This window comes from Bactrocera neohumeralis, chromosome 6, assembly GCF_024586455.1.
Source record: "Bactrocera neohumeralis isolate Rockhampton chromosome 6, APGP_CSIRO_Bneo_wtdbg2-racon-allhic-juicebox.fasta_v2, whole genome shotgun sequence".
Lineage (NCBI taxonomy): Eukaryota > Metazoa > Arthropoda > Insecta > Diptera > Tephritidae > Bactrocera > Bactrocera neohumeralis.
The window spans coordinates 40,671,262-40,695,963 of NC_065923.1; the positions used below are offsets into that span (position 1 = coordinate 40,671,262).

At 41.1% G+C, this 24,702-nt stretch overlaps 5 protein-coding genes across 5 annotated transcripts; 3 read left to right on the forward strand and 2 right to left on the reverse strand.

Moving 5' to 3' along the window:
* The first annotated feature begins 457 nt into the window (after positions 1 to 457).
* LOC126762860 (uncharacterized) lies at positions 458 to 1,681 on the forward strand. Its single transcript, XM_050479902.1, has 2 exons — positions 458 to 559; positions 632 to 1,681. Exons 1-2 carry the CDS (start codon positions 548 to 550, stop codon positions 1,481 to 1,483), a joined length of 864 nt encoding a protein of 287 aa, XP_050335859.1. The 5' UTR covers positions 458 to 547; the 3' UTR covers positions 1,484 to 1,681.
* Positions 1,682 to 3,185: 1,504 nt separating this feature from the next.
* On the reverse strand, positions 3,186 to 10,988 carry LOC126762865 (uncharacterized). The gene is made up of 3 exons (XM_050479905.1): positions 10,923 to 10,988; positions 3,800 to 4,377; positions 3,186 to 3,737 (listed from the first exon to the last, which is right to left on the reverse strand). Exons 2-3 carry the CDS (start codon positions 3,800 to 3,802, stop codon positions 3,186 to 3,188), a joined length of 555 nt encoding a protein of 184 aa, XP_050335862.1. The 5' UTR covers positions 3,803 to 4,377; positions 10,923 to 10,988.
* A 53-nt stretch (positions 10,989 to 11,041) lies between these two features.
* On the forward strand, positions 11,042 to 12,002 carry LOC126762898 (uncharacterized). The gene is made up of 2 exons (XM_050479944.1): positions 11,042 to 11,255; positions 11,359 to 12,002. Exons 1-2 carry the CDS (start codon positions 11,247 to 11,249, stop codon positions 11,644 to 11,646), a joined length of 297 nt encoding a protein of 98 aa, XP_050335901.1. The 5' UTR covers positions 11,042 to 11,246; the 3' UTR covers positions 11,647 to 12,002.
* Positions 12,003 to 21,390: 9,388 nt separating this feature from the next.
* On the reverse strand, positions 21,391 to 21,864 carry LOC126762884 (uncharacterized). The gene is made up of 2 exons (XM_050479930.1): positions 21,853 to 21,864; positions 21,391 to 21,777 (listed from the first exon to the last, which is right to left on the reverse strand). Exons 1-2 carry the CDS (start codon positions 21,862 to 21,864, stop codon positions 21,391 to 21,393), a joined length of 399 nt encoding a protein of 132 aa, XP_050335887.1.
* Positions 21,865 to 22,618: 754 nt separating this feature from the next.
* On the forward strand, positions 22,619 to 23,198 carry LOC126761928 (cuticle protein LPCP-23-like). Its single transcript, XM_050478361.1, has 2 exons — positions 22,619 to 22,718; positions 22,782 to 23,198. Exons 1-2 carry the CDS (start codon positions 22,707 to 22,709, stop codon positions 23,196 to 23,198), a joined length of 429 nt encoding a protein of 142 aa, XP_050334318.1. The 5' UTR covers positions 22,619 to 22,706.
* Positions 23,199 to 24,702: the final 1,504 nt, after the last annotated feature.

Sequence of the window (24,702 nt, forward strand, 5' to 3'; positions counted from 1 at the left end):
GGCGGTTCCGACTCTTAGACCGACATGTCAAAAACTGAGGTACTAGTTCGCGTATATACAGACAGTTGGAGTTGGACTAATGAACACACTGATAATCAAAACAAAATGGATTTAGAAGTAAAAAAGGACTTAGTTTCATGGTCAAAAAATAAATAAAAACTGTACCGGAATGACAAAATTTGCGAAAGCAACCATGTATGCAATACTGTGGAAGTTATGTTGTTGTAAAAATTATATCACACTTATTGTGTCAGTGGCATAATACACAAACAGGTTATAGATACGTAATTTCACCCACTATTGAAAGCTTCAATCATTTGCCCACTGAGGCGATGAAAATGTAGCATTATTCTATTTCACTTCCAGCGCATATATAAATTTATATGAAATCCAATACCAAGACGTTCTGTGCGAACGATTGACGTGGAATCATTCAGCTGCAACGGCATTTAATGAGTATAAAAGCTTCCTGAAAACAATGCTGGAGCATCAGTAAGACACTGGTATTTTCTAAAGCAAACATTTTGAAAGATTGTGCGACATAACAATGTTCAAATTGGTGAGCCTTAATTAAATAACTTAAGAGCTCTTGCTTATACACATATTCCAACTCATAAATCTCCATCCGCAGTTGCCACTACTACTAAGCACTTGCATTGTGTGCAGTGTTGCCTCACCAGAGCCGGACGGTCTGTACAACATCATCAGCAGCGGCATCGGCAGCGGCGCAGCCATTAAGCCCTCGCAGACAATATCCTTGACAGCCAAAAGCCAATATCCACAACAGCCGCAGCAACAACAGTTACAATCGAACGCCGTCACATCGGGTGAAGACGAGGAGACAAACGACGTGACGGGCCCCGCAACAGGAGAGCAACAGGAACCACTTGCGCCCGCATCAGTCACAGCAATAGCGAACTCTGCACCAGTATCAGGTACTAAAGCGCCGGCTCCATCCTCCCTAGCACGCCTAAAAGCTGTCGCTTCTGCTGGTTCGGCTTCTGCATCGGCATCGGCATCGCGTTCCTCCTTACGTGTATCGTCTTCAGTTAAATTACCGTCGGGCAGCAGCTCCACAGCATCCATTCAACATCAAATCTTGCCCGCGGAGACCCTCTCGCTGCCTATTACCATCTCGACACGGCCAGGCTTACGTACTGTTATCGCACCGGAAACAATAACCATTCACGAGCCGACTCTTGCCAAGGTGGGTGAAGTGGTGCAGAAAATACCAACCGCCGTGTCGCATCAGAGTCAGACGGTGGTGCACAAGCATGCGCGTGTGGTCACACCCATTGTGGCACCCGCAGTGCGTACAATCACGTCACAAGTATTGCGCGCCTATCACACCCCGCTCATCTTCGCACCTGAAACCACGGTCATCCGTACAGGTAATGCAAAGACGAGTGCAAGCGCCAGCGCTAGCGTCACCTCGAATGCAAACATCGCCAACAGCAGTGCCAACTACAAATACAAACAATGAGCCAATGGATGCTCTCATCGCTGATCTAGCTATTATTTACTTTAAAATCTTTTGAAACTGCTTACTGTGTTCCAGGCTGATAATATTATAAGAAATTTATTTAAAAATTGAAAATTCAAAATTATAGTTCGCACATGCTTTTCGGCTTCAACATTTTCGTTAAGTTCATATTTTTTGGAATAACAAAATTAAACTCTATTCAAATCGTTTTATTAATAACCCCTTTTCTCATGACAGTCTACGTTACCGGAATGGATTCGGATTTATCTTCGGGCACAGATGTTTTCGAAAAATTATTATGTCTCTACAACAACAATAGGAACTGATAGCTGTCAATAATTGATGTCCATAGTTCTAACTTATCCTAAAGTTGAAAAAGAAGAGTAAGCTTGTACGATTGATTGGAGATTGACGAAATGCTCTCTCTTCTATCATAAATATTAATAAGCTCTATCTTTTCAAGCTGGTTTAGAACACCAATATCACTAATCTTAGATGAACGCAATTCTTTTTCTTATAGTCTGAAGAGTCAAACCAGGCCGTTTTCTGGTTACTCATTTGTTTGATCAAATTTTTATTAAAATGCATCTCTGGTTACGAAAGTAAGGTTAGGTAAATTGACTGATCTCGTGAGGTCACGAAAAGTCTCACTTGGACAGCTAAAGACTCTTGTTTGTTGTGATGTCTAGAACTCCTAGGTATGGATGAATAACAAATTGCTACAAATTTATTGGGGTTTCTAATATCAACTTGAGCCAATTCGCCGAGTTCCTTAAAAGTATGATAACCGAAATGTTTTAACCTTAGCCTGGCGAAAGCTGGACGGTCTTTATTGCAACATTGACAAAAAGAGTGCTCCAAAATCAGTGTCCAGTTAGGACGTCTATCATTGCGGCGAAGTGAGCCTTGCTAAGAGCTAGCAGTACAATGGACCTTTTACGTTCCATTTTCGGCCACCAGGCTTTAGCAACGCCACAAGTGCTGGGTGTTGATCAACCGCCTGTAAGCACGAAGACAGAAGAACCCTGCTTGTTTCCGTTCTGATGGAATTTGTGTATGGGTGTATTTTTTTCTTAGCTCATCAGCTTTACAATTAACAATGATTCCGCTGTAGCCACGAACCCAGACAAGTTTAATATGGAATTAGCTGCATCCTACTGTTAGTAAGGTCATGTATCCTTGACTAGCTTTGAGCTCATACTCAGCGAACTCAAGGCCAGTATAGCAGCTCTGCTATCGGAGTGTACATCTACCTTGGTGGCTGCCATTTCCGCTTGAAAGACACTACAGTGGTCTGGCAGTCTGAAACAAGAGTTGAGAGCTCCGAACCTTCCCCTCTCCAACCTTCCCCTTAAACTTCGATACATAGAAAATGGAATAGGTTCCGCGACGTATTGGCTTTGTTACGGTTTCGGAAAGCCAAAGCACAACTTTTGGTGAGAGACCTCACCGCTTCCTAATATCTCCTTTACAACAATATAAAGCAATCAATGCCTTTCTCACCTAACCTAACCTAACCTAATCTGCGGTTACGAAACTATTCTTTTCAATAGATCACAGAATTCTGCTTTCAGTTGAAACTATGCATAGAGCATATGCGCTGCTCCAAATTCTTTCCAAACTAAAATAATTTATTATAAAGTTCTCCACCTTATTTGTATACGAATTTTATTTTATTTATAGCATAATTTTAATTCAGTTCTCAATGCTTATGGGTACCGTAGTATTGCTTATTCCTTGGACTAGGCACTGATTCCTCAAAACTAATTTTTCGCACCGGCTTTATTTCCGGAAGCGTCTGATACACCACGGGCCGTGCAGAGTAGGCCAAATGTGCCGGCGTATGTGTCAATGAGTTGATGATTGGCGTTCCACCGTTGCCCGCTGCGGCTGTAGCCGCAGCACTGTCTAGCAACGGAGCTTTTGGCAATTCATGCTTTATAATTGTCGTTGGGAAGACACTCAACTGTTGCGACGTGTAGACGGGTTGGCTGGCAACGGACGGCTTCGGCTGATGCACCTCCGTCGTTTGTGTGGCAGCTGTGCTGGCGAGTTGTGGCAGCGTGGTCTGGCTGCTGTCACGATGGTTATGCACACGTGTGAATGTGGTGTGCGAGACGGCCGAGGGTGCGTTATGCACAATGGTGGCGATTTTAATGTCACCCGCTTGCTGGAAATCTTCTGGTGACAAGGCCAATAGGCCAGCCCGACATGTAGCAAAGCTGGCGATGAGAACAAGTAAAAGTTGCTGTTGCTGCAGAGTAAGCAGATATAAATACAATATTTAGAGTTTTTGGTTGTAACTTTAGACATTACCATATTGATGTGGATTTTTTCTTCAGTGTACCTTCTTATTGTCTGGAGACAATGCGTTTGACGCGCTACGCAAAATGAGATTACCAGCTTTGTTGAGCGTGAATTGAATTTATACGTTGCAGTCGCAATGACATGCGCATTTGTAGGGACTGACTGTGTTGCCTGGCGCCTTGAACTGGAGTCCCGCGTGTGCAACAGCCGCAAATGTTCATGCGGTTTAGCGTTTCGAAAATGTTGAGTCACATTTTCAACGGCTTGTGCATATGCTTATTGAAGCACTAACGGCATCTGTCTTCACGGGAAAACACATTTCTGCACTATGTTTTTGTCAATGGTTAAGGTCAGTTGCACTCACAGCATCTCACCGAAACAAATGGAATATTAGTAAATAAAGTTTTTGGTGATTAATTAGTGGCGTAGTAGAGGCCTACAATAATTTGGTTGAAAATGCTGATGTGTTTCTTCAGACGTGTTTCTTTAATGCATAGAGAACGCCTTGTAGGAAACTTAAAAGATTTTTTTTTAGAAATCTTCTTTTAAGTTTGAAGTCAGAAAGATCCAGAGTAAGATCATACTATCTTATTGAAATTAAAAAGAAAATTCGTTAGGATTACAATAAATATGTGAGTGTTTCTTCAGGCGCGTTTCTTTCGTTTACAAGACCTGAAGGGCGGTATATATGTTCAAAAAGATCGCTTGCCTCCTAATACGGCTGTGTAAACTGACGTTGAGCAATACCGAAAGCTGCGTCAGGATCGGGAAGGACCTCTCCGAGCCGTTCGATACTAAACGAGGTTTCAGACAAGGCGGCTCCCTATCGTGCGACTTCTTCAATCTACTGCTGGAGAAAATAATTGGATCAGCAGAGCTGAATAGAGAAGGTACAATCTTCTGTAGGAGGGAGTATACAGTTGCTGGCGTACGTTACGATGATATTGGCCCCAACACCTGTGCCGTTAGTTCTACTTTCTTAAGACTAAAATATCTCCTGTCATCAAACAAACAGTCGTCGCACTCGAGACTTGGCCCCCACATCAATGTTGACAGTCATAACTTCGAAGTTGTAGATAACTTCGTCTAACTTGAAACCAGTATTAACACAAACAACAATGTCAGAATGTTAATGTCGAAATCCAAAGTTGAATAACTCTTGCCAACAGGTGCTACTTCTGGCTGAGTATGCAATTGAGAAGTAAAGTCCTCTCTCGACGAACAAAAACCAAATGAAACCGCACTTACTCATTATTCCCGTCCTGCTATATGGTGCAGAGACATGGACGACGACAACATCTGAAGAATCGACGTTATGAGTTTTCGAGAGAAAGGTTCTGTGGAAGTATATGGTCTTTTGTGGAACGATTAGCTGTACAAGCTATACAACGACATTGACATAGTTCAGCGAATTAAGAGGCAGCGGCTTCGCTGGCTAGGTCGTGTTATTCGAATGGATGAAAACACTTCAGCTCTGAAAGTATTCGACGCAGTACCCACCGGGTGAAGCAGAGGAAGTCCTCCACTTCGTTGGAAGAACCAGATGGAGAAGGACCTGGCAACACTTGGAATCAACAATTGGCGCCGAACTGTGACTAGAAAGAACGACTGACGCGCTGTTGTAAACTCGGCTATAACCTCGTATGCGGTGTCTTCGCCAATAAAGAAGCTTGCCTTCATACTAAATATGCACAAAGGCCTTTGGCCTAACAATGAAATAATGTTTTTTGCAAGAAATTATGGCTTTATTTTTCAATATGATCTCCATTTAGAACGATGAATTTTTTTGTAGTTGCCCACTTGAGTAAAACTATTTCCAGCGAGTCACTTTTTGATCTTGGAAACGAAGAAATCATTTGTGAGGCTCAAATTTAACGAAAACGGTGTGGGAACTAGTTCAAAGCGTTCTTTATTTTTATTGGTACTATCACAAGTTGCTTGAGCGTGAATTCGTGAATGATTTTATCTTCGGGTTTCTTTTCTTGATTTATACCCAGTTTGGTTTGGCATTTCATAGCGAATAGACTTACTCCGGTAACACGGTTTAATAGGATGGTGTCTGATCTGGCCGATTCCGACAAATGATCAATAGAATAAAAAAAAAAAATGGAAGAACCATATTTTTAAATTTCATTGGATTGGCCAAAAACTTACGAAGAAATTTTTATAATCCCCAAAAATTTAACTTGACCTAAACAATCGCCAGCTCAAAACCAGTTTTAGACATTCTCCGAGACAAAGTTGTTCAGAATGATCCCTAGAACACTTTCCGCATACACGACTTTTTGGCTCCCTGTATAGCTACCTGCTCATCTTCACAGACGTTGTCGTATGCTCTACAGCCATGACTAATGACTTTGCCTGAATTGAAGAATGCTGATGTGGACGACCTTTGGTTGGCGCTATTAACCATACAACCAACGAAATAACCAATTTATTGAAGGAAACTGTTTGGTGAGGGTGACCTTTAGTGCGACTTTCAAGATTGACTATTTTTTGTTTTAATGCTTGTGAACGCAGTTAAGCCCCAAACAATTGACGCCTTGGAAGATAGTATTCGGCGCTGACGTACGGCCCAATTGCTTCCAAAAGTGGTCCAAAATTGAAACTCTCAGATGGTATTCACAAGAGTCAGACCTTGACTTCCTCGAAATCATTCTACACTGAACAGGGTATATTAACTCTTTTACGAAGCTTTACCAGACTATCTTCCAAAAGTGGTCGAAAATTGAAACTCTCAGATGGTATTCACAAGAGTCAGACCTTGACTTTCTCGAAATCATTCTACACTGAACAGGGTATATTAACTCTTCTACGAAGCTTTAACACCCAGAAGGATTTGCGGGATACACGAAATTTGGAATGGATTATTGTCTAAGGTAAAAATGCAATTTTGGAAGCAATTTTTCAGATCGAATCACTATAGCATATAGCTGCCACACAAACTGAACTATCGGAGTAAACTTCTTCTAATATATAGTACTTCTTGTTTTTCCATGTGCCTCACTATCCTGTGTCGTCAGCTTTTCCTGCAGGGCACATTAAGGAGTGTGTTTCTTGCATTGCTCTGCGGTTACAATTGCCAACACTTTAACTGAGCTAATTTGAACGCAATTGCTTTTTGGCGGTTTTGAATGCTTTTACACATATACGTACATATATATATGTATATATTGTACACATAACATATAAAATATGTATTGTAGTTATGTATATTCATCTGTGCGCGCTTATGTTATATCTTAACAAGATGCTTTGCTCTTTTGCTGCAGGCCATTTAAGCATTTAATGTAGTTATTTAATATTTTTCGAACTTAATACTTTTGTATGTTTGTGTTATGGCGCTGCTGCTCATGCGCACAACAAATACCGTGTTCAATCAACCTTCAATAGCTTATTGGTTGTTTTTTTCAATTTCTTATGTTTTTTATCATCAAATTAGACAGCTTATTTTATTCCGTTTACTTCTTTCACGAAAGCCTCTTACGCAACCTAAGCGCCTGAGCTAGAGAAAAAGTCAACACTACAAGCGTTTTGCTGACACCTACAACGCCAACTATTTGAATAACTTTGCTTGTTAACTTTTTTTATTTATTGCCTTTTGATCGCTATTTTGTAGTTTACACTTGCAGTTGGTATTTGTCGGGGTTCTCCTACAATTTTTCTATACCCTATAATCATAATTTGAAATGGAAATAAGGTCGGGTTGAAAACAGTGTGTGGTCAAAGTATGCATACTCAAAGAAGTATTAAGAAGAAGAAAATTACTTTTGTTGAGATTTGGCCTAAGATCGGCTAGGTGTCAATAGATTTTGAAACTATTCAAATAGAAAACTACTGAAATTTTATTTCTCAATTAAATATATTTATATATATACGTATTCCTAAAGACAATGTAAAATTACGGACATCGCTGAAGTGACTATCGAATATGTCTTTAAATTAAAAACAAGTAAGGAAGGGCTAAGTTCGGGTGTCACCGAACATTTTATACTCTCGCATGATAAAGTGATAATCGAGATTTCATTATACGTCATTTACATACTTTTATCGTATTTGTGTATATATATCATTGGTTCCTAATGTACTATATATTATACAGAGAAGGCATCAGATGGAATTCAAAATAGTGTTATATTGGAAGAAGGCGTGGTTGTGAACCGATTTCACCTATATTTCGTACATGTCATCAGGGTGTTAAGAAAATATTATATACCGAATTTCATTGAAATCGGTCTAGTAGTTCCTGAGATATTCCTTCTGCAATTTCTTCCGTAAAATTTTGTGTTTCTGGCGTTTTTTGTTAGTCCGTTAACGTACTTTTAGTGATTTTCAACATAACCTTTGTATGGGAGGTGGGCGTGGTTATTATCCGATTTCTTCCATTTTTGAACTGTATATGGAAGTGCTTGAAGGAAACGACAAAAAACTTAGTAGTACAAAAAACTTAGTAGGCGGGGCCACGCCCACTTTTCCAAAAAAATTGCGTACAAATATGCCCCTCTCTAATGCGATCCTTTGTGCCAAATTTTACTTTAATATCTTTATTTATGGCTTAGTTATGACACTTTATAGGTTTTCGGTTTCCGCCATTTTGTGGGCGTGGCAGTTGGCCGATTTTGCCCATCTTCGAACGTAACCTTCTTATGGAGCCAAGAAATACGTGTACCAAGTTTCATCAAGATATTTCAATTTTTACTCAAGTTACAGCTTGCACGGACGGACGGACGGACAGACGGACGGGCAGACGGACGGACGGACAGACAGACAGACAGACATCCGGATTTCAACTCTACTCGTCACCCTGATCACTTTGATATATATAACCCTATATCTGACTCTTTTAGTTTTAGGACTTACAAACAACCGTTATGTGAACAAAACTATAATACTCTCCTTAGCAACTTTGTTGCGAGAGTATAAAAATCACTTGTTAAGTTAGTCCAGAGAGGAGTTCGAAAGACCATCTGACCGTAAGCGGTCGCACTTAGGTGACTGTTGGGGCTATTGTCTTCTGAACTGAGTGCCAATTAAACAACATTCATAAATAAACTATGAAACTTTTTCGTCCTTGCCATCCAATTCCTCTTAAATTGACTCCGTCTCAATCGGCTGAAAACTAGGCATTCGCAGAGGTAAGTACGGGTGCTGCCACTTTGGGCTCAATTAGCGCTGGGTGTGCCATTTTAAAACATTACATCACAGAAAAAGAGGAAAAAGGGCTTGCATCTGCGGCAAATATTGTTATTGGGAAGACCCGTAGGTTCTACAATAGGTCAGTGCTACATTTTTTCTTCTTTATTTTATATTATGGTTACAGCTGAGTGCTTGCTTTTCGATGTTTGGCGCCAATTGGAGATTTCAAGTGTATCCAGGTCCTTCTCCACCTGGTCTTTCTAACGGAATGGTAGAATTTATCTGCTTCCTCCGGCGGGTACTGCGTCGAATACTCTCAGAGCTGGAGTGTTTTCATTCATTCGGACGATATGACCTAATCAGCGAAGTCGCTGTCTCTTAATTCTCTGAACTATGTCAATGTCATCGTATATTTCGTACAGCTGATCGTTTCATCGACTGCGATATTCGCCGTTACCAATGCCCAAAGGGCCAAAATCTTCCGCAGCACCTTTCTCTCGAAAACTCGTAATGCCGACTCATCGGATGTTGTCATCGTTCATGCTTCTGCGCCATATAGCAGAACGGGATGATGAGTGACTTGTAGAGCTTAGTCTTTGTTTTTCGAGAGAGGACTTTACGTCTTAATACCTACTCTGTCCAAAGAAGCAGAAGAAGCTGTTGGCCAGAGTTATTCTGCATTGGATTTCGAGACTGAAGTTGTGGTTAGTTCTAATGCTGTTTCCAAGAGAGTTGAAATTTTCTACGACTTCGAAGTAATGAAGGGGCTATTAGCCCCGCCTCGGACGCTGCTAGCCGATCTAACTCGTCTGTTTTTTCGTTGCCGAAAATGTTCCTGTGGTCGCGAACTCAAATTATGGACAAGTAGAGTTGATCTGAGCTTAAAGCCTTTCTGCGATTGTTGGAATTAGTAAGTGGCATCGAGAAGGTCAGTAATGTTATCTGGCAATCCGAGTATATAGTTATTCAAAGATCAGCAGATGCCTTCTTTACCTAGTACTACCGTTAGGAAAATAGGATCTGAGTTTCGTAATCAGATAGGGGGAGCGAGATTTTGACATTATTCGAGTATACACCTGAGCATACTTCACAGCCCATTTTGGATCCGTCGGTATAGATAGAAGGTGTGTCATCTTCCCCTACTAAACCTCTTCTCCATGCATGTCTACAGGGTGTCTTTACCCGAAAGTGGCTATTGAAATCTAACTTTCGGAGGAAATAGTTGGATTTACTTAAGTTTTCTGGTTCAGGATTGCACTATGTCTATTATTTTTCCTGTTCCAACCTACTAATTCCTTTATTCCTACACTAGAACTTGTTGCTACTTTCCGAATAAAGACATCTACGAGCAGATGATGCAGGATTATATTGAACACTTCAGTCGGACATCACTTACTATCCCAGGTAATCCCTGCACAGGCTGCTCACTGTATTCCAACTAGTAAGGCGCTATTCATCATTATCAACTCAGAATTACCTTTTTGATGGTGTTCCAAGATCGAAGGAGTTTCTCTGGCATCCACCACTCCTAGCAACCTATGTATGGTCTCAATGGTATTGAGTAGTTTTGGGGTCTACGTTCTCGGTCGCACCAGAGCCGTCACGTCTGCTTATATCTTATATGACTCGGTGAGAAAAATGTCTTCCCATTTTTAAACTCGATGGAGATCTAGTCATTTGGTTGCCAGCTGAACTAAACTGCTTATGTAAAATGTTTACTGCAGCATGCACTGTGTACTGAAAGAGTGGGTGAAGGGTATGACAATGTCTGCCACTCCTCTAATGGCGCGAAAATTACGCATAGTGTGCGCGCCATTGACGTTTCTTATTTCTTGCCTCATTTTACACGCTTCCATTGCATTGTTAATGCTATTTTTTGTACTTTTGTTATTGACTATTCCAATAAAAGGCAAAGGTAAACACAAATACCCTAGAGCACTACTTATCTAGTCACATATATCCATATATTTACTATGTTATTTTTGTATTTACTAACGTACGTATGTTTGTCGGCATATGAAATCAAGTTTTTACCGCAACCGCAGCGATACTTTGCTCAGCGCATTCACTCGAGTACTGGAGCGTGTACCAATGCTTTATGGCAGCGTCGCCCGGCTCGCTAAGTACCCACTCACCGCGCTCATGCGCTCAGCCAAGTTAGTCAGTCTGTGAGCCAAGCGGCTGGCGAACCATCAACCCAGCGATCAGTCAGCCAGTCAGTCTGTCCGCGGCATTGCGCTTTCCTAGTCAACCGTCATTTCAGCAGTGCGCGCTAAGCATCGAGCGTTTTGAAGAATTGGAATTGTTCGAGCACGTAAACATGAAGCACGTAAGTACAACTGTATAACTGTAAACGGGGTTTAGCCAATCTGTTTTGCTGTTGCAATTGCCATTCACATTTTCACACACGCACACGAACATTTTTCTTGCAGTTTTCCACATTTGTCGCGCTTTTCCTCAGCTGCGTGGTTTTCCATTACCATTGCCTGGCTCAGCCGGTGGAGCGTGTTGCGGCGGCGGGTATTGTGATCGACGCGGCGCCTTCGGTGGTCTCCTATCAGGGTTCATCGCAAACGCATGCGCATCTCGTATTGGCGCCCATGGGCCGTTCGTTGGGCTATGTGGAACCGTTGGATGTGAATCGCACGTTGGCGCGAAACGAACGTTTGGACGAGCGGCACGAGGTGCTGGATATTAGTCCCGTCTATGTGCCTGAGTGAAGGGCGCATGCGCTGTATGTGGGTTGGAATATATGACTAATGCGAACTGGTGTATATAAACTATCTATATTTAAACGTATTTAAGTGTGCGCTTGTGCAATATGCATGAGCTGAGTTGTTCGCGAGAATTCGGCGTTTAACAATAGCTTGTTGTATTTCCTATTCTTGGTAGTTAGTTGTAAATATATATATATGAATTGTATTGTTGATATTATTAACTAAGTGTACTGAGTATTAGTGAATGTGGATTGCTTTAGTAGTTAGTAGAAGGAAGTTTACGAAACGAATATTATTGAATTATTTAAGCGGTAAAAATGTGTGAATACCTGGAATAAAGATTATTTATGCCCAAACAAGTTTTATTTCGAGAGAAACGAAAATAGTAAATAATAGGCAATCAAAGTGCTTACGGAAATATCAATTTCATCTTATTTTATTATAGGTGTTGTAGGTAAAAGTTAGAATATTGAACACGTTTTACTTGACTAATAGTAGAAGTGAGCTGTAGGAACTAATGAGTATGACAAAAGTTGACTAAGGTGAAGCCAATTTGATAGCTGTCACCATCTTAAAATTTTCTTTTTAAATGTAATATTGGCATATACAGCAGGGCCGATTTTGTGGGACTAACTAGCAGCGCCTGCGCTGATGACGTTCTAGCGAAAAATATTTTCGAAACGAGTATCGATGGTAAAAGACGTAGAGATATGTAGACCGTGTCTCTGCTGGAGTAACCAAGTAAAATAAGCAATGACAAAACTTAGTGTCCGTCCCTTTCAGAGGCTACTGAAGGCCATTATTACGTCAGGACAAGACCTTTAGTATTGATTAGTCTTATTAAAGAAAAAAAAAGATAAAGCAACAGACTTGTCAATTCCAATTTCATTGGTAGGATAAAGAAGTAAGGTTTTGGCTATGTTGAAACCATCATTGATATATCTTTGGACATCGTTATTATCTATTTTCGTAACGGACCATAAGTACTTTTTTCCTGTGGCAAATTACTTCCTCTTCTTTATTGGCGTAGAAACCGGTACTACAGGTAACCATATTTCGGGCTCCGGCGAAGTCGATCAGCCTCAACCAATTTGGGGATGTTTACTTGTGGAGCCTGAATTTATCGACCGTTGTGCCAGATATACCTTTTTTGCCCACCTTGACGTTAAAGTCGCCAAGCACGATTTTGACATCGTGGCGGAAACAGCTCTCATAGGCGCCCTCCAAGCGCTCATAGAAGACATCTATGGTCACATCGTCCTTTTCTTCCGTCGGGGTGTGTGCGCAAATCAGCGACATGTTGAAGATGTCGCTTTGATTTTGTGGCTAGACGTTCATCCACCGGAGAGAGTACTAGTACTCGGCGACGGAGTCTATCTCCCATCACGAATCCCATAACGAATTTGAGCTCTTTATATAGCCATTATAGTAAATGCCACATAGGACCTACTCGTCTCAGTCCTTTTCCCGTCCATCGCACTTCTTGGGCGGCGGTGATGTCAGGGTTACTCTAACGAGGACATTAAACAGCTGGTCAGCGACACCTTTTCAATTAGGAGACCTGATATTCCACGTGCATACCCTTAAATCGTAATAATTTGTACGTTTGAAGTGGTCGTTATCAAAGGGGTCTCTCATCCGAAGCTGTTTTGTTCTTTTCATTGGGTACATTTTTTATGTGGCGGGTCCCAAACACAGCGCACAACGCTTAGGAGGGATGGTCGCCCTCTCACTTTATCTCGCCTTCAAATGGATGTTCTTTGGCTACCCAGAGTATACTTGGTCTAAGACCGGAAGTCGTGAGCTGCTTGAGCCATATGTAAAAGAACGTCTTCTGGCTTCATACTAGATTATCAATTAAATGGTGCTCGGATAACGCTTTACCTCACTTGATAATATTTAAAGTTCGTAAAGGCTTTGTCATTGCCACATTTTTCAACAAGTTTGTCGAGTTATTAAATTTACAGGGAATTGTAAGGCTGATGACCTTGCTCGAACATGAACTTCAGTCACAATAACTGTGGTGTTGGAACGGGTAAGATCTCCGTTTGCTGTTTGTGGATCACAACTGGATTGTTGGGCCTGACACTAGCTTAACAAGCGTAGGTCAACTACAACCAGGTGTGCAGTTCAAGGTCTTTCTGGCCCAGGTTAAATCGTGGGAGGTCTAAAAAACAATTCGTCCCCAGCAAGGCAGCATTATAAGATTATAGGAGTTCTAACTGGGCACTGTCCAATCGGAATTCAAGAACTCTATCTAACATCACCATGCTGAGGGATCAGCCATCTAATCACGCCTATCATGTTCACTTCAATTGGATTTTGTTATGTTTTGTATCCTCAAATATGGTTTAACAAATTTTTATTTTGGGTTATGAAACACAGGTTTGCGTCAGAGCGTAATCTGGGGAGCAATTTTTTAAAAAAAACGAAGGTAAAATGTACTAAAATTCTTTAGCACTAACTTCCAGTTGTAAAACGCTTTATTTACAAACTTGAAAAACTGAGGAATTTCTGTAAATGCTAGAGTTTTATAAAAGCATGGCTTTATCCACACCAAAACTAAAATGAAACCAAATTAAATTAATCCGTGAGAAATATTTCATTTCAGAATTCAATTACGCGGAGAGTACTGTGTGGTACACTTGTACGTCGACCGCTGTGGGCATATGTAATATACATAAATGATCGCATGAGACATGTTCGCATTGAACTTGAATATCAAATGTTGCGTGTTGTCCAGCAACATTGTTGCTGTTGCTTTACTACTTCGGTTGTGCATACAAAAACCGCAATGTGTTTTGGTTAGCTTCAAGTTTCCCAAATTTAACGAAACACCAAAATAAACGTAACGAAATTGGCTTGTGAGCGGTTGGGGAATTCAAGTAGTAAATGTACTTAGCTCACTCACATTCATGTAGACAAAATATTTCATGTCTGAGTACTGAGTTCGCTTCGCTTTTTTGGTGTTGTGGATCTCGAAAAAGCACAGCTTACTTACGAGTATGCACATACACCCTGCAGCAAAACTACACATTATTTGAATGCGTTTATTTGGATGTAAAAGTCTATCAAAGGCTTATCTTTGCCGAAACTACTAAATTCGAGGATATTATATGTATAGAATATTAGGTTGTCAAATATTTCCCTTCGGTCTTTTTGTCTTTTGAATTTCGCGGCTCTGTATAAAGCGTTACAGAGCTCGTATCTGGCAATACTATATATCTTTGAAAGGTCTTGACATAACCTACAAAACGACGCTATGCATGATTAGTTTGGATATTGCATTCAACAGTTATATGTTAATTTGTAAACATGGATTTCACTAACACCAAAATTCTCGCTATTTTAAAGTTTTCCTTCGTTAAAGGCAAATCCGCTAGAGAAACATTCCGTGAGATTAATGGTGTTTTGGGGGATGGTACTCTATCACTTCAAAATGCGGAGGAATGGTTTCGACGATTCAGAGCGGATGAAAACGACACCATGGATAAGCCGGCCGGCGTAAGACCTGTGACGACGAATACCGATCCAATCACGGAAAACATCGAGTTATACCGGCTAGTGGCATCTTGTGACATCGCCCAAAAGATGGGAGTTAGTGATCAAACTTTTTTAAACTATCTGCAGAAGGCTGGATACATAAAAATGCTTGATGTTTGGGTGCCATATAATATGACGCAAAACAACCTTCTGGACGAATCAACGCCTGCGATATGTTGCTGAAACGGAACAAACTCGACCCATTTTTGAAGCGGATGGTGACTGGCGACGAAAAATGGATCACATACGACAATATCAAGCGAAAACGGTCGTGGTCGAAGGCCGGTGAATCGTCCCAAACAGTGGCCAAGCCGGTATTGACGGCCAGGAAGGTTTTGCTGTGTGTTTAGTGGGATTGGAAGGGAGTCATGTACTATGAGCTGCTCCCACATGGCCAGACGCTTAACTCTACCATCTACCGCGAACAACTGGACCGCTTGAAGTAGGCGATCGATCAGAAGCATCCAGATTTGGCCAACACGAAGGGACCAGACCACACACTTCGTTGATGACTTGACAGATATTATATAATAGATATTATGATAGCTATTATAAGCATATATATACATATAGGATGTGGTCATGTGTAGAAGTTCTCTGATCGCCATTCACTTGGGAGTGGCCAGAAACGATTCTTTTACATATGACTCAAGCAGCTCACGACTTCCGGTCTTTGGCCAAGTATCCTCTGGGTAGCCTGAGAACATCCGTTCGAAGGTGAGCTAAAGTGAGAAGGCGAAACATCCCCTGCATAGGGTTGTGCGCTGGGTTTGGGACCCGCCACGTAAAAAGCCTATCCCAATGAAAAGCGACAAACATGGCAAACGAAATAAGGATAACGATATCAGGGCATGCACCTGGAATGTCCGGTCCCTTAATTGGGAAGGTGCCGCTGCCCAGCTGGTTGATGTCCTCGTGAAAATAAAAGCTGACATCACCGCCGTCCAAGAAATGCGATGGACGGGACAAGGACACAGACGAGTAGGTCCTTGTGGCATTTACTAGTGGCCATATAAAAAGTTTGTGTGGGATTCGTGGTGGAGACTCCGTCGTTGAGTACTATCATTCACTCCGGTGAATGAACGTCTAGCCAGAATCCGCATCAAAGCGAGGTTCTTCAACATATCGCTGATCTGCGCCCACGTTCCGACGGATGAGAAGGACGATGTGACCAAAGATGCCTTTTATGAGTGCTTATGAGAGATGCCCCCGCTACGATGTCAAAATCGTGCTTGGCGACTTGAACGCCAGGGTGGGCAAAGAAGGTATCTTTGGCACTACGGTCGGTAAATTCAGCCTCCATGAGGAAACATCCCCAAATGGGTTGAGGGTGATCGACTTCGCCGGGGCCCGAAATATGGTTATCTGTAGTACTAGATTCCAGCACAAAAAATTCATCAAGCTACCTGGCTGTCTCCGGATCGAAAAACTACCAACCAGATCGATCATGTTGTGATAGACGGAAGACACGTCTCCAGTGTTTTAGATGTGCGTGCGCTCCGAGGTCGTAACATCGACTCGGACCACTATCTTGTTGCAGCCAAGATTCGCACCCGCCTCTGTGCAGCAAAAAACGCACGCCAACAAACACAAGGAAGGTTCGACGTCGAAAAGCTGCAATCACAACAGACTGCCAAACGTTTTTCTACTCGGCTTGCACTTGCTCTCTGAGAGCACTCATCAACAATTATTAACTGTGGGACGGCATTTCAAACTCCTTACGTACAGCTGCATCCGAAACCCTTGGTTTTCGGAAAGTGCAAAAGAACAACTGGTACGACGAGGAGTGCCGCGCCGCAGCGGGGAGAAAACAGGCTGCCTACCTCGCAACGTTACGATCGACCACAACACGTGCGGGATGGGATAGATACCGAGAATTGAAGAGGGAAGCGAGACGCATCTGCAGACAGAAAAAGAAAGAGGCCGAAATGCGTGAGTATGAAGAGCTTGATAAGCTGGCCGACAGGGGTAATGCTCGAAAATTCTACGAAAAAATGCGGCGGCTTACAGAAGGTTTCAAGACCGGAGCATACTCTTGTAGAACCCCCAAAGGTGATCTAGTGACCGATGCCCAGAGCATACTTAAATTATGGAGGGAACACTTCTCCAGCCTGCTGAATGGCAAGAATGCACAACGCCAGGAGAAGGCGAACCCGATTCCCCAATCGATGATGATGGAGCAGACGTCCCATTGCCCGACCATGAAGAAGTTCGAATAGCAATTACCCGCCTGAAGAACAACAAAGCGGCGGGGGCCGACGGACTACCGGCCGAGCTATTCAAACACGGCGGCGAAGAACTAATAGGGAGCATGCATCAGCTTCTTTGTAAAATATGGTCGGACAAAAGCATGCCCAACGATTGGAATTTAAGTGTGCTATGCCCAATCCATAAAAAAGGAGACCCCACAATCTGCGCCAACTACCGTGGGATTAGCCTCCTCAACATCGCATATAAGGTTCTATCGAGCGTATTGAGTGAAAGATTAAAGCCCACCGTCAACAAACTGATTGGACCTTATCAGTGTGGCTTTAGACCTGGAAAATCAACAACCGACCAGATATTCACCATGCGCCAAATCTTGGAAAAGATCCGTGAAAGGAGAATCGACACACACCACCTCTTCGTCGATTTCAAAGCTGCTTTCGACAGCACGAAAAGGAACTGCCTCTATGCCGCGATGTCTGAATTTGGTATCCCCGCAAAACTAATACGGCTGTGTAAACTGACGTTGAGCAACACGAAGAGCTCCGTCAGAATCGGGAAGGACCTCTCCGAGCCGTTCGATACCAAACGAGGTTTCAGACAAGGTGATTCCCTATCGTGCGATTTCTTCAACCTCCTTCTGGAGAAAATAGTTCGAGCTGCAGAACTTAGTAGAGAAGGTACCATCTTTTATAAGAGTGTACAGCTGCTGGCGTATGCTGATGATATTGATATCATCGGCCTTAACACCCGCGCCGTTAGTTCTGCTTTCTCCAGACTAGACAAGGAAGCAAAACAAACGGGTCTGGCAGTGAACAAGGGCAAGACGAAATATCTCCTGTCATCAAACAAACAGTCGTCGCACTCGCTACTTGGCACTCACGTCACTGTTGACAGTCATAACTTTGAAGTTGTAGATAATTTCGTCTATTTAGGAACCAGTATTAACACCACCAACAATGTCAGCCTGGAAATCCTACGCAGGATTGCTCTTGCCAACAGGTGCTACTTCGGACTGAGTAGGCAATTGAAAAGTAAAGTCCTCTCTCGACGAACAAAAGCCCAACTCTATAAGTCGCTCATAATTCCCGTCCTGCTATATGGTGCAGAGGCTTGGACGATGTCAACAACTGATGAGTCGACGTTGCGAGTTTTCGAGAGAAAAGTTCTGCGAAAGATTTATGGGCCTTTGCGCGTTGGCCACGGCGAATATCGCATTCGATGGAACGATGAGCTGTACGAGATATACGACGACATTGACATAGTTCAGCGAATTAAAAGACAGCGGCTACGCTGGCTAGGTCATGTTGTCCGAATGGACGAAAACACTCCAGCTCTGAAGCAGAGGAAGAGGAAGACCTCCACTCCGTTGGAAGGACCAAGTGGAGAAGGACCTGGCTTTGCTTGGAATATCCAATCGGCGCAACGTAGCGAAAAGAAGAAACGACTGGCGCGCTGTTGTTAACTCGGCTATAATTGCGTAAGCGGTGTCTACGCCAATTAAGAAGAAGAAGAAGATATACATATACAACTGATCAGAAGAGGCGAGTTGAATTCCACGTGACTAGTTGTCCGTCTGTTATTTGAAGCAGGGAATCTCAGTAGCGGGACATACTGGTATGTTAATTGTTTCTTCATTTGTATACTGGAAAGAGAAAAGTTTCAAATGGAATTTAAAAGTGTGTAATATGAGAAGTAGGTAAGACATTTTCACACTGTAACATAAAAATGTCAGGGGAATGTTACGAACCAAATTTGGGTGAACTCGGTCGCGCGGGTCTCGAATTATGCGATTTCACTTAATTACGACTCCAGCTCCTTTAATGCCTTCCCATACCTGGCAGTAGTCCGATTATGCCCATCTACGAATTTGTCCTTACTTTTTTGCTAAGAAACGCGCATATAAAGTTTTATTAAGATATCTCAATTTCTACTCAAGTTACAGTTTGCACGGACGAACAGACAGACAGTGACCCTGATTTCAACTTTTCTCGTCATACAGATCATTTATATGTGCATAACCCTATATCTATCTCGCTAAGGATTGGAGCCAGATACCAAATTTTTGACCCAGGCTTAAGTTGCTACCGAACATATCAGTTAATTTGTCGGCCTGGTACTGAAATTCGGGGAGAATGTTTTAGTGTTGTGAGCATGCCCTTGTGTCAAAAACTGGCAAAATCGTGTGGATGCTTCCCTTAGTCCCCTTATATGCAGTATATACTCGTACTATCCCCTTTGCGCAAAAGTCAGAAGATGATCAGAAGATGCTATAAATTTTGCAATTGACCTCTAATGTCAGTTCTGTTTTGACAATTGTGTAGTAAACACATGCGAAATACACGTAAATAAACAGTGGTACGCTACACTGCGTGCCACAACCGATATGCTGAAGGATGCATTTGCATGGGCACCTAATCTCCCTTTTTGGCGATTTGCACTGACCAGCAAGGTCGCCTGATTTGACCGCTCCAGACTTATTTTTGTGCGGCTTTTTGAAGTCGCGGGTTTATGTCAACAAGCCTCAGACTCTTGCAGCTCTTAAAGACAATATCCGTCAAGAATGTGAGGACCTATCGCCGGAAGTTCTGGCCAAAGTGATGGAAAATGCCATAAAAAGAGCTCAAATGACAATCAACCATTTACATGATATCATATTCACGACTTGATGTAAAAATATTTAAAATACCAAATAAAAATAATCCACAAGCAGAATCAAAGTTTTTCATTTTTTAAAAAAGTTTTTCATTTTCCAAAAAACATCGGAAAGTAATTTTTGCGCCACCTGTTACATATCTAATATACTATATGTATGTAAATATTTCCGAACTTTTAGTTGACTTTATAAGAATCTTAACGCAATTCATTAGTAAACGCTTTCGAATAACAGTGTGTAATCAAGTGTTAAAAAGATAAAATCCCCTAGTCCATATTTTCTTATTAAACGGATTTTTCAACATCCGCTTGACTTTATACCACATAGATGGGTCAATCTGTGAGTCTTCTTGATAAAATTAAGGGAGCCTTTATTACTACTAATGACATGTCGTAATACCAAAAATGGAATCGGGTTGAAATATCCTTAGATCTCTTATATTTTATATAAAGTCGTTGATATGAATTAGATAAGAGTTGCAAACATCCGGTTGGCTTTATACCAATATATCTTTGAATATGTAAAATTGTGAGATATCTTTGATCATAATATTAATATTATATTCCGGTCAAGCATGATTTAGTAATGATATTAAATAAATCTAATGCCGGTATTCTGCTTGTCACGATTGTCTCATGTCTCTAATTGTCACAATCGTAATTTAGTGACTCTGTTAGTCAGGAGTCTCATTTTGCTATTCTGGCAGACACAGTATACTACTATACCATAAGACTCATACTATACATAAGTTAATAAAATATAATTTTGATTGTAATCCATTCGCAATTTCGTCGAACAATGAATTTAGAATTCTTTCGCAACAGTTTAGGAAATACCTGAAGCATTTCTATGGCTTTGATCCTTGCAAATTGCGAGAGTACAAAATGTTCGGATTCATGCCACATTAGACCTCGCTACTGTTAAAAATAGGCGATTAACTAATGTCATGATCTAAATAACGCTTACGTTTTTGCTTATAATAGCGATAACAATGCGTTTTTGTTTCATTCATGAAGTAATCTTTTAAATAAATTATACTGAAACTACTGACTCAAAGTTACTTTGTAGTATCCTGAGTGATATTTTAACATCCCTTGTTTCAGCAATCTTTGAAGGGGCTGACTGGTCCAAGGAAGCGATGAGACTAGTCGGGTTACATTAAACAACTGTACAATTTCGCAAATATCCTTAAATATTTTCCAATTATTTACTTAAAAAAGTATTTTCAGCAAGTTACCAGAAACTTAGAAATAAAATGCCCATTTGTGACGCCAAAGACACGGAAATTCAAAAATAATATTTTTCGATTCAGACTTTTTTATTTAAATTGTCAATAAAATTTTTTAATGATGAACTATGTGTGCAACTGGAGCAGCTAAAACTGATTTAACAACTGGAACGTGATGTACCAGAGGAGCGGAGTATGTCTTGATAACTGGAACCACAGGAGCCGAGTAGGTCTTCACTACTGGGACCACTGGTGCCACAGGCTTCACAACTGGAACCACAGGAGCTGAGTAGGTCTTCACAACTGGAGCAACATGAACCACAGGCGCCACGGCTTTCACAACAGGTGTAACAATATGCGCATTATTGTGCACTTGGGTGATGCTCTGGTGTGAGGTGGCAGATGGAACGGTGTGTACAACGGCACCTACTTTGGCCACAACGGGTTGAGCGATGAAACCTGGAGCGGCGGTGGCGATGGCGAAGAGTGCGACAAAAGTGATCTATTTTAAAGAGTATAATTTCAGTTTGAATGTACATTTATTGAGCATGGTGTAGCTACAATGTAATAAACTTACGTATTTGAACATGTTGCTAGGTTTGCAGTTCTGTTGATGCTGTTGTGAACTCTAAAGTCTGATTGATGCTAATTTAACAGTTTGAGCAAAATTTATAGTTTAATGCACGATTTGCCAGGAGTAACATTTGCGAAGTGCAAATAATTATGAGTGTATTTCGACCATAGAAAAAGTGGTGCGATTTTCTTATTAGAGGTATCAACAATGAGAAGTAACCCAAGTATTGTTGTAATTCTTATTGCAAGTACTTGCATGAAATAAATAATTTAGGAAACTTGTTTGCTACTAACATATCAACAGCAATATTGTGTCCTTGTCAGTAAATTCAATTGGAAGTCAAGAAAACTTGCCATGTCATTAGCGATGCCGAATTTCAAACCGACTATGCGTACTTAATTAACGGTGTTATTGCATTAAGCCATCGTGGAGTAGTGCTTGATGTCAGGCTGTTGAATGGATATTTGGTGGCGCTAATTAAATAACCTGTTGCCTTTCAGGCAAATAAAAATCACTTATATTCAATTCAAACGCATATTCAATTATAACTCCTGAAAAGATAATTCAATATAAAATTAAATTGACCTTTATATTGACTTTATATTTGACTTTGGTGCTACTGAAAAAATAGTTAATTTTTTATTTCGGGAGTGATGATATTCTTTATATGTTGTTTGGGTCTCTTGTGCAAAATCTAAGTTCAAGTGCAATGCGAATACCTAATTCTGCTACTCAACTGTGTTCGATCTTTATTATCTCGTAATATAAATTTCGCACAAATTCATTAGAAACTTATCAGTTAGCTTCCACATTTCAAACTGTAAAGCACCACAAGCATTACCCAAAACAGCAGCATCATGTTCAAATACGTAAGCCCAATAACTGGTCTTGCTAAAAAAAAGTTGTACAATAATGTTACAATTCCATTTCAGATCACATTCGCCGCTCTCTTCGCCATCGCCACCGCTGCTCCCGGTTTCATCGCTCAACCCGTTGTGGCCAAAGTAGGTGCCGTTGTACACACCGTTCCATCTGCCACCTCCCACCAGAGCATCACCCAAGTGCACAATAATGCGCACATTGTTACACCTGTTGTGAAAGCTGTGGCTCCAGTGGTTCATGTTGCTCCGGTTGTGAAGACCTACTCCGCTCCTGTCGTTCCAGTAGTGAAGACGGTTGCTCCAGTAGTCCCTGTAGTTCATGCTGCTCCCGTAGTTCCAGTTGTGAAGACCTACTCCGCCCCGGTGGTTCATCATGTTCCAGTTGTGAAGTCGGTTGTTGCTCCCGTGGTGCCAGTGGTTCATGCAGCTCCAGTTGTAAAATCAGTTGTCTCAAACCTTTGGGGTTAGATATAAGCTTGTTATATTATAATAATAAATATGACGACTCTAGGCAATATCTTGATTTAGAATTTATGTATCATATTGAACTTAGGTAAAAACGCATAGACACTGTGAGGTTAGCAAATGGTAAAATATTTATTGGTTTTATGCCCTCAATAAGGCATTGTTCAAAAATCATGAAATATTACAATCCCGCCGTCGATTCAGCTACGAAGCTCATTTTTTATAAGAGACCCTACTAACTACTACCCTGTATATTCATCAATATTTTTTTTTTGTCGCCATCAAAGTAATCCCCATCAGATAAAATTCACTAATGCCAACGATTTTTCCAGTACTCGAAGCACACGGAGCCAAATTTTGTGAATATGGAAGTTGATTGTTAGTATTCAATGCCCTTTTGGCTTTAGATTCGGTCACAATCGTGGCTCGATGCAAGGTGTATTATGATCGTGTAAAATCCATGAATTGTTTTTCCACATTTTCGTCCCTGACGGATGTTCTCGCGCAAACGCCTCAATACGTCCAAATAGAACTCTTTATTGACCGACTGTCTCTCCGGAACAAGTTCATGATGTACCAAACCACGAATATCGAAAAAAACAATGGCATCATATTGATTTTTGAGCGGCATATCAAACTCATAAACTCATGCCTCATTGGCATGTTTCCTATGAATTTGGAATTGGTATTCGCACGATGAAGGGTGTCCAAAGAGACCTGTTTACGGAACTCTTTATGAAAAAAAAAAAATCAGCTTTATCGAGTCGATGGAGCAAGAACGGACTCGCGAGCGATGTCATTTGCCTGCCTATTTTCAAGCACCATATGCTTCACTTTTTTAATATTTTAGTCAGTTGAAGAGGTCGAAGGTCGTCCAGACCGAAGCATGTCTTTTTTATAATCTTACAATTTAGCATAGAATATACTAAACGGTAGGAACTATTTGAATTCAACATATACTTATGGGAAATGTAATCATTTTCGGGTCAAACCTACAGCACGCCCAATATAATTTGTTTTCTTAATATCGTACGATATCTATATGACCGATATATACGATGGAAATCACGTTGAAGTGCGATACAAGCACTTAACAAACCAGATCAGGCGAGACTTGTTAGTATGATGGCAGTGGTTCCTGACCAAATTTTCAAAATTTTCCGAGTTTGCCCCTATTCATGGTGTTAAAGTATTAGATTTAGTTGAATTAGATGAAGTAGTATGTTTTATGTACAAATATAAAATGTAATTTTTACACCAACACACATGCAAATCTACCGTAACATCCTTACTGTGAAACTAATTTTAAAGACAATTTTGAAGTGACGTTTTTCGACTACGTTTGGTGGATACGGCTTTATGGGTTTGTGAGATATATTCATTAAACTTAACCTACGCCTACTTTTCGCCTAATATATTACCTTCCTATTATGATCCGTTATATCAAATTTCAGCTTAATTTTTGGACCGTATTTAGTGAGCATGTCAATAGTTCGATTTCGCACAT